The sequence below is a fragment of the Pundamilia nyererei genome, unplaced genomic scaffold (genome assembly GCF_000239375.1).
Source record: "Pundamilia nyererei isolate P.nyererei 1_Seehausen unplaced genomic scaffold, PunNye1.0 scaffold00183, whole genome shotgun sequence".
NCBI classification, from domain to species: Eukaryota; Metazoa; Chordata; class Actinopteri; order Cichliformes; family Cichlidae; genus Pundamilia; species Pundamilia nyererei.
This window is the reverse complement of record NW_005187584.1, coordinates 1,163,631-1,173,258: the sequence shown is the minus strand read 5'-3', so window position 1 is coordinate 1,173,258 and position 9,628 is coordinate 1,163,631. Positions and strand designations below refer to the sequence as shown.

The 9,628-nt window shown below is 43.9% G+C and overlaps 2 protein-coding genes across 2 annotated transcripts in view; both read left to right on the top strand.

Annotated features, from left to right (window-relative positions):
• cope (COPI coat complex subunit epsilon) overlaps positions 1-7,412 on the top strand; it is an 8,551-nt gene extending 1,139 nt beyond the window's left edge. Inside the window, exons 4-10 of the mRNA XM_005746808.1 lie at positions 1,660-1,812; positions 2,309-2,362; positions 4,133-4,214; positions 4,509-4,664; positions 6,059-6,127; positions 6,776-6,850; positions 7,076-7,412. Of these exons, the coding sequence (XP_005746865.1) occupies positions 1,660-1,812; positions 2,309-2,362; positions 4,133-4,214; positions 4,509-4,664; positions 6,059-6,127; positions 6,776-6,850; positions 7,076-7,129 (643 nt within the window). The 3' untranslated portion in view covers positions 7,130-7,412. The remainder of the gene's footprint in view (positions 1-1,659; positions 1,813-2,308; positions 2,363-4,132; positions 4,215-4,508; positions 4,665-6,058; positions 6,128-6,775; positions 6,851-7,075) is intronic.
• A 206-nt stretch (positions 7,413-7,618) lies between these two features.
• Positions 7,619-9,628, top strand: part of cers1 (ceramide synthase 1) — a 32,142-nt gene continuing 30,132 nt past the window's right edge. Inside the window, exon 1 of the mRNA XM_005746803.1 lies at positions 7,619-8,759. Coding sequence (XP_005746860.1) covers positions 8,511-8,759 — 249 coding nt within the window. The 5' untranslated portion in view covers positions 7,619-8,510. The remainder of the gene's footprint in view (positions 8,760-9,628) is intronic.

The window sequence follows — 9,628 nt, the reverse complement described above, 5'->3', positions numbered from 1 at the left end:
GACCACCACCAGTAGGCAACGGGTGAAGTGTCTCACCCAAGGACACAACGACCGAGACTGTCCAAGCCGGGGCTCGAACCGGCAACCTTCCGATTACAAGACGAACTTCCAACTCTTGAGCCACGATCGCCCCGGATATGGATAAAACGTATTATTTTTCTGTAGTTAATACTAGTTGTCACTGTGGCCTTCCAGTCTGTATCAGTAGTAGGCTAAAGTTCACACAAGCAGTTCGATATGTGCTGGTCTTTGTGGCTCTGTGGAAAGCAGATTTAAGGTTGCCAAGAGAGGAACTGCAATGCTGTGTGAGGGTGTCAAGAGTTTATTTGAGGGTGGTGTATGACGACAGCGAGACTGTTGTGAGGGGTGTGGGAGGAGTGAGAGGTGGTTTCAAGGTGGAGGTGGGATTACATCAGGCTCTGGCTCCGAGCGCCTTTTTGTTTGTGCTGGTGATGGACAGGCTGTCGGATGAGGTAAGGCAGGAGTCTCTGTGGACTCTGAGGATTGCAGACAACATTCTGAACTGTAGTGGGAGGAGAAAATGGGTGGAGGAGAGGTGGAGGTGTGTGTGTATATGTGCTAGAGAAAAGAGGAATGAATGTCAACAGAAAAAAGATGCATGTCTGTGTAAGAGTGAAAATACAAGGAGGAGAGGTAGTAAAGGACGATCATCCAAGGCAGTGGACAGAGTGGGTAGATATGAGTGTTAGGAGCAATTTGTGACAGAAGGATGGCAGCAAGCTTGAAAGGGAAGGTTTATATGATGGCAGTGACATGCTCTGATGTGTGATGTCGAAATGATGGAGCTGGAGGCAGAATGAAGATGCGCAGATCTCTCTCTGTGAAAATGAGTATATCAGACGGCTCAGGCTTCTGACTTTGAAGACAAAGTTAAAGAGGCGAAGCAGAAATGGTCTGCGTGTGCAGAGGAGAGTGGATATACTGGACAAAGGATGTTGTAATATGGTAGCAGGAAGACCTCTGAGAAAAGCTGTGCAGAGGGTTGGTGTGATGGGCAGTTAATTGACTGTGTCATCCCCCGAGGGAGCAGCTGAAAGAAGAAGAAGAATTAGATGAAGCGCCTTGAGGCGACTTCTGTTGTGATTTGGTGCTATATAAATAAAATTGAATTGAATAGATGTGCGATAACTTTTAAAATGCAGAGATTTGGGTTCAGCAGAGACTTCTTGAGTGTTTGAGGGTCCCGGGTTTTCATTCGTTCTTGATACAGGCCTGATGAACACCAACAGGTCTTATATCTGTTGCCACTCCAAACTCCAGGTGTTCAATAATGTCCTGTGTGTCCTAAAGAAGAGAAATAAGTGTTGTGTTAATAATGCACACAAGATACAATAAAGAATTCAGTTCCTCTGTGGTTAACAGATTGTATAAAATATATATTGATGGTGGGACTTTTGTTTATTTCACTCTCATAGTCATAGTTACAGACTGTTTCCTGTTCTCAGTGGAAACTGTGTTTTGTGATGTTACGTTTGCTTAGTTTTTATTCATGTTTTACTGCTTAACAAGCCTGACAGAATTCAGTAAGGTGTCCATGTACAAATTTGAATGAAGAAGACAGAAGATGGAAACAGCTTACTCTTCAGATGGTAGTTGTTTTTTCTTCACAGCTTTTAATTAGGCTTTGTTTTTGTTCAGGGACGTAATCGTTGCCGATTTGGACAAAAAGATGGCAAAGAGTGTGGATGCTGCCAACACCACCTTCCTACTCATGGCTGCCTCCATCTATCACCACGATATGAATACTGATGCTGCCCTCAGGACTCTGCACCAAGGAGAAAGCCTCGAGTGGTAAGAAGGGAGTGAAATTTTTAGCTTAACAAGGTTTGATTTATGATCCGCTCCAAACATTTTGCCCCATATTTGACTAGTAATCACCACAAAAACAAGAACAGTTTAAATTTTAACGTTCATTTTTATTCATAACCAATATTTGATGGAGATGCTCAGTCATCTGAGCTCATTTTGCATGATTACTGGACTCACTGTGCTGCTTTGACAAATGCGCACAAGTGCCTACACAGCTAATATGTGGGAGTGTGAGATGAACTACATTTACATATACATCAGTCATGTATTTTGTTTGACGTTTTTCTAAATATCACAGATGATTTCTGGGTTGTTTACAGTCTGAACTCTGTAACTCTGAGCCCTCGTAATTTGTTTTTGGGACGTGAAATGTGTCCTGTGTCATCTGTACTCAGTGGGATCTTCACTCCCTGCTGTTTAAAGAGCTCTGCATGAAACTGACCGAGCCCTACCCTTGTTCTTCTGTTTTTGTCATCAGTATGGCCATGACCATTCAGGTGCTTCTGAGCTTGGATCGTGTTGACCTGGCGAGGTATGACATTACCTGGTGTTTTCATCCAAGAGAAAAATGAACATGACAGTAGAGAATTTCCACTAGAACTGGTTAATCAGCTTCTGGAAGCGCACATCTACAGTTCTGCACAAAAATCTTCAACCAGCTTTCAGGCGTTCTTGTGATTTATTTTGCTGCAGTGTCAAACAATAGTTCTCCAGGTTCTTCTCTGGATATTGGCTCATTTTTAACCCTTTATGGCCGGTCGGAGTGGGCACGCTCCGTTTTGCGTAACTATTTTAAAAGCCTGGTAGAACTGGAAGCACATAAGCGAGCGCAATCGTTTTTTGTGCACATGATACCAGAAGAGTTGTACTTACATCTTATGCATTCAGCTTGTCCGAGGTCACGGTTTCCTTCCACACATGGCTTTGCAAAAATAGCTTTAAAAGCATTTGCAGCAACAAAACCAAAATATTCCAGAAACACGCTTTGCCGATCTGATCAGCTGTTCATGACACTTCCTACGTTGGAATAGACGTCAGTGCGATTTATCTGATGTCCGCCATCACGTGCCCGAAACCGGAAGTGACGTCATTTTTCTATAGCGCATTTACAAAGCTATGCTGGTGTTATTAAAATTCATGTTTACACTGCTGGAAACAGTTTATTTTGATGCACGCGCCGTTTTTTGTTTGTTTTTCCAAATTTGCATTATAATATTTTCGTTTTCCCTGCAGTATATAAAAAGTATAGAGAGAAGTATATAAAAATGAGTGTCTTCATAAAACTATGAAGACACTCAAAATAAATTTCCTGTGGTTGGAAACTATTTTGTGCAACTTTTTTGCATTTACAGTTTTGAGGGATAAACCTCTGAAATTTCTCTGACTGCAAATATGTGTTTTTGTAGTTTATTGCACTTTTTTGCTATTTATGTAGTTACTATGGACTTAAAGCATACATATTATTAAAATTTGGGATATAACCGCTGTATTGATGTATAGCAACTTGAAATGCTCCCAAAAATGGCTCCACAGCATGTGAAACTATAAAGATAGCTCAGGCGGACTTGGTTCTATGGTAGGTCCTAAAGGGTTAATCCAGCTCTTGTACCCGACCATTGTCAAAGGAGTTTAGCCTAAAAAAGGAGGACACAGTGCTGTATCTACACATAATGAACAACTTGTCAAACAAGCGTCTTACACAGACTGGGGGATTTTCAAAGAGCGTTTAGCCAAAAACACGGCGTATCTCTGCAGGGTGTGCAGCGTATCCCAAACACAGCCGGTGTGATGAAATCCCCCAGAGTGTGGGATCGTCTTGACAGAGAACAAAAAAAAAAAGGAGGCCAGCATCCAAAGACGAGCTTTGAATATCCTTCAAGAAGCCTGGAGAACTATTCGTGAAGTCTGCTTACAGAAATTACAAGATTATGGCAGCAGACACACACCCAGTCTCAGGGGTCACATGCTAGCCTACTCCTAGTTCCGGATAAAAATGGGAGGGTGGCGTCAGGAAAGGGCATCGTGTGTAAAATCAGCATGCGCGTACATCCGCTGTGGTGACCTCTTGGGAAATAAGAGAGCAGCTACTTTCTATCGTATGTTTGCATGTTTCAATAATAATAGCATAATACAGAGAAATGAGGGGGAGCTCAAGACTTTTGCACAGCACTCTATCAAACAGTTAAACTCAGCAGACCTGCAGTGTGTGTTACTAATTCTGTGAATTAGAAAAGCTTGCATTAACAAAAACAGACTGTAAATTGGGGCAGTCATCCTCTCATCACATTTTCTTTTTTCATAGGAAAGAACTGAAGAAGATGCAGGAGCAGGATGAAGACGCCACCCTAACCCAGCTAGCAACAGCCTGGGTTAACATTGCTGTGGTGAGGGGACAAACCTTCATTAATGTCCCTCTGTGCTAACCCTCAGTGCACAATACAGGAGTTGGTGTAGCTGCATTGAAACGAACTGAAGCAGCAGGAAATATTGGTGCAGTGTAAAGCTAACCTAGCCAGAGTGTGACAGGTGGTGAATGGACTGTTCTGCTTATTAAACAGCTCATATCTTCAGGAGCTCTGCACCCCCGTCCTCATTAGAAAAACAATACGATGCATATAAAGCAGCTGCGACTGACTTTTCAGAATCATCACTGACTCGCAGTCTGTTTGTTATTCCAGGGTGGAGAGAAGCTGCAGGATGCCTACTACATTTTCCAAGAGATGTCTGACAAGTACTCTTCTACACTGTTGCTCCTCAATGGCCAGGCGGCCTGCTACATGGCTCAGAACAAGTGGGAGGAGGCTGAAGGAGTGCTGCAGGAGGCGCTTGATAAGGTTGGAGGACCACAGGAGTTGGCTTTTTTGGTTTTTGTGTGTCTGTCTGGTCTCTGCATTTATGCACAATTCACTTAATGCTTTATTAACTTGTTTCCAAGGCAGCTTTTAGATCCACGGTCTTAGAGCTGAGAGTAGTGCCACTTTTTACGGAATGAATAAACTCATGTTAAGGAACATCTTCCTCTTTGTCGTGATCTCAGCCAATATGTGTGATAGTCAGTCAGATGCTTGTGTTACATGTACAGCCTGCACAGAAGCTTATTTTTGAACCCCATATTAATTTGTTTTCTGCACTGCTCTGGGGATGAAGAACTCCTAAAGCATAATTTATGGTCGTACAACTTAGTTGGTCCTCGGACCTGAGCGGACTGCAAACGCGCCGCTTCTGCCGCACCATCAATTCTGCTTAACACAAGTTTAGTTAGAAAACCTGGGAATTTCTTCACACTGACTCCACGTTCGTGCATCCTGACCACCAGTGAGTGGTTCAACACAGATTAAAATGACAGTTGTTGCTGATCCTCTTGTTTGTGACAGCAGCTGTTACATTTTGCGTCACGCTCAGTGGACGTGATTGGTCGCGTGTTTGGGTGGGAGGCGGGGTTCGTTTTAGTGTGAACCATATTATAACTGCTGAATCCAGACGACCTGAAGAATAAAGCATCTTAGTGTATAACTGAAGAAGTAAATGATCTGAGTGTGACAGCAGGGGGCAGCACATGCTCACTTCCTGCACTTGATCTCTAACAGGATTTGGTTGGACTGTAGTTTTTATTCCTCCAGTCAACAAATGTTATTTATCCGTGTTCATTATTTAAACTATTGAATATAATCTGTTGTAAATAAAAACTACAGGTCACTTTATAAATCAAAGTCATCTGCATTTTGAATCCATCTGTGAGTGCAGATGGCTTTGATGCCAGTGGTTATTATCGTTTTTTCTAATTAGTTTTTATTTGATTTTGCCTTTTTGATTCAGTTTGGTTTCCTGGGTGTATTTTCTCACTTGAGTTAACATCTTTGTTTTAAAATGTTAAGCTTTAGCTTAGCTTGTATTAGTTTCGGGGTTAATTTGAGTCCAGATTCTCAATAAACACATCAGGTAAACTTGTGAAATCTTAACCAAACTAACAGATACTAACGATTTGCCTGGAATAACCTTGGTTGGTGATGCCTGCTGTGAGTCTGGTCTTATCATGTTTGCAGGTATTGATTTTAGAGAGCATTGGTTCATGTTGCTGTAAGCACACATGTTTTTGCTGTGATTCATTTAAAGCAGGGTGACATTAAACGGGATCACTGCGACCTGCAGCAGGTCAATCTGAGTCTTTCAGTAAGAAACTTTAAACATGCTGACAGTAAAGCGTCTTCCTCTCTCTTATCCCTATCAGGACAGCAGCCACCCTGAGACACTGATCAACCTCATCGTGCTGACCCAGCACTTGGGCAAAGCTCCCGAGGTGAGACTTTGAACCCAAAGCCGTCTGTGATTTAACCATTGGTTTTATCAATATCCTATAGATTAAATCACCATCTTTCAAAGAGGTTTGAAGCAGCTTTGCCCCCTCACCCTTCATGCCTACATCGAGGATTAAAAATAAGATGCACTTCTTGTTTTGTTTTGAACCAGACAAATTCTTTCAGCCATAGAGGAGTTGCACAATCTGAAGATCAGAGTTCATGAGATAACGCTCACTTATCTTCCTTACATTATAAGGACTTCAGAGCACACAGATAGCAGCACATTGCTGACATGAAGCTACAAGTCATCATTAGATTGTTTCCACCTGCAGTAACTGCTGATTAGCACATCTCACTCAAGGTTTCCTGGAGTTGTGAGGAAATGTATTTGCAAACTATACGAAACACAGGGTCTTAATATCTGGTCTTATAGAAAGGAGTACACAGGTGGAGCATTTAGAGGTTTTATGGCATTACTCTGATATTCTTTACCAGTGTAACATGTTACAGTTTGTTTGCAGACATTTTGGAAAAGTTGTGTCACCTTTCGTCTGTAAACCTGCTTTTTGTGGACTTTTAAACTTTGTTTTTGGCCAACGTTACCTGTTTTTGGTACTGTGTGTCTGATGAGTTTATGATGTCCCCAGGTAACCAGTCGATACCTCTCCCAGCTGAAAGATGCACACAGAGCCCACCCGTTCCTCAAAGACTATTTAGCTAAGGTAACATTCTTGTCGTTAAGCATTCTGACAAATATAACGGTTTAATGGATGTTATGAAAGTTTTAGTGCCAGGTGTCCTTTGGAGCGAAGCCACTGTGGGTCTTTAGCCCTTGTCCCACACTGGTGTCATTACATAAGAGTGCAGATGTACATAAACATGCTTAAAGTGGGTTACAGTGCTCCTGTGGTGCTGAACTGTTCCCTCTGCTCTTTGTTCTCTTGCAGGAGAACGAGTTTGACAGACTAGCCATGCAGTACGCTCCCACAGCTACAGCGTAGAGCATCTGCTCGTACCGAGGAGGCGCTCTAACAATGGATGGACTTCACTTTAACACCACAAACCCAGCTTCTCCCTTTCATTTAAACGTGTACTGTGCTGTGGTATTTTTTGCTCTAAAACTTTGGCTGTAATATTTAAACCACACTAGATGTCACAACTCCCCGTGGGGACAGCCCAACGCGTCTTTCTTTTGCTATCCACTCTTGAAAATTGCATTTGTTTTACAACACATCCGTGTAATGCGAGCATTCCTTTGAAATGATAATAAACGTGTGACCCGGCTGTGTGATGTGTGGATTTGTGTCCCTGAATGTATTAGAGACCGGAAATTCAGACATGAACGCGCTTTCTGAATTATCTGTGATGCAAATCGTGCACATGACGCTTTTTTCTTTCAAACACAAAGACAACGGTAATTACGTCACAGCCCCTTTGCTTCCCCCCCCCTCTTTCTATTTTTCTTCCATTTAGTTATTTTACCCGGTTTCTTTTAAGCGTAGCTGGGTTGTCTGTGCGTCTTTGAACGCACCAGTGAGCGCGGCTCGTCAAACCCTCGGACACGTTTAGTAGCCAGACGAGGAGGAGGAGAATAAGAGGAGGCGACGGGGCTCCTGGTGGGATGAGAACATCCTCATTCATCCGTTTTCTGAAGCTGGAGTAACTTGTGTTCGTCTGAAACTCGGCCGTGTGACGGGAAGCTGCAGGTTAAACTCAGGAGACGTTATATAAGGCGAATAACGGACCCCGATGAGAGCGCGCGTGTGACAGCGCAGCAGGGTTTGCCACCATCACCGGAGAAGCGACAGGAGCTTTGGACCTCTTTTTTCACCCCCCCCCCCCCTCCCTCTGTGTTTGTGCGCTCAAAGGCGATAAATGCTAATTCATTCAAGTCGCTAGCTAGCTTGGAAGCCCCTGCCAATGCTGCTCCATTCACTGCGGTGTGCGCTGCGATTTCATTTAGCTAGGCGGCTAACCGGGGCGCAGATGAGCTGAGTGCGTAGCGGAATGATTAACAGCAGAAACCTCCTCCAGACTGCCGCTGATGGCTCACATTAATTGTCTGTACTGGCTTCGTAATTTTTCTGCGTGATTCTCGAATCCAGCCGCGCAGTCCGCCGTGTCTGCTCTCATACCTGGCGGGGGCCCTGTATCATTCATAAACTGTCCTGGACGCAAAAGAATGGGCCCCGGTCTTAATTTGGAAAACAAAGAATTAGGCTACTGAAGAGGTTAAGCTGGTTAGAGAGGCTTGCTCTGGCTTCTTTTTTTAAGCACAGCTAGCAAGCTGTTTAACCAGTCAGTCGCCGCGTCTGGACCGCACTGCTCGCTGGTGTCTTTGCCCATATTTTTCTTGCGTGCTGGTTTTTGCGCCTCACCACAATGGATAGTCTTGCCGGGAGCGCCGGGACGGTTGAAGTGGAGCCCATGCCGGGCTACATAGAGTTCATCACCAGATCCGCCATCGTCATGCTGGACGCATGGAGAGACTGTAGCAGCTGCGGTCTGGAGCTCAGCAAACGGACTTTCCTGGATAACGCTTACATTACCTGGACCGAAATCGCCCTGTTTTTCTTTTGCGCCTATTTGTGGACGAAGGTCAGGAGGGGACTGACAGAAAGTCTGTTTAAGGTGGGTGCCATGCAGTCCCTAATACGCTCGGCTTAGGGATTCTTTCTTCTAATTGAAACAAGTGTGGCCTCCCATCTGTCAGTAGTTATAACGGGAGGCGCACGATGCTCTGTGCAGGCAGGTGGGAGTTTAAGAAGAACTGTCTGGAACCTGTTGCAGGTTTAATACAAAGGAACAAGTTAGAGGAAGGGGCACCTTAAATCCTTCTCAGATAGCCTAACCACAGTGTCAGAAAATATTAACCTGACTCTCAGGCTACCACAAACACAGCTGCAGCGGCGCGCGCAGCTTCCCGCACCGCAGGTTCTCATTTTAGTGCCGTTCAAGTAGGGGAAGAAACTGTCCGTATGCTCTCGCAGATGCACACGGTAGCTGCCGCACAGCTTCACAGCGCACGCTCTGAATGTGCACGCTGTGTGCAGAGGAAGACAGGGGGACTCCCAGGGGAAGAAATGTGTGCGTGTTAGATAGCCTTATCTACACGTGCTGGGTGAACAGGTCCAATGGATGCTTGTTAGAAAAATTATTCCAGTTTCACTTTATTTTGGAGTATTTTATTAATGCTGCACGCCTTGTTTCTGCAAGTTTATTATTATTGTTATCCATCCATTCCTCTTATCCTTCATCATCATCATCACCGTTATTATTATTATTATGTAAATCTTGACTCGTCGTGTTTCTGGTAATTAGTCACAGATTACAACTGTTGTGTTTTAAGGGCAACTAACCTATTAGAAACGATATAATTTCATATTATTAGCAAGTGATGCGGATTTCCTGCCTGCGCCTCCCCTCGCTTCTTTCTTTATCTCTCACACACACACACACACACACACACACACACACACACACACACACACACACACACA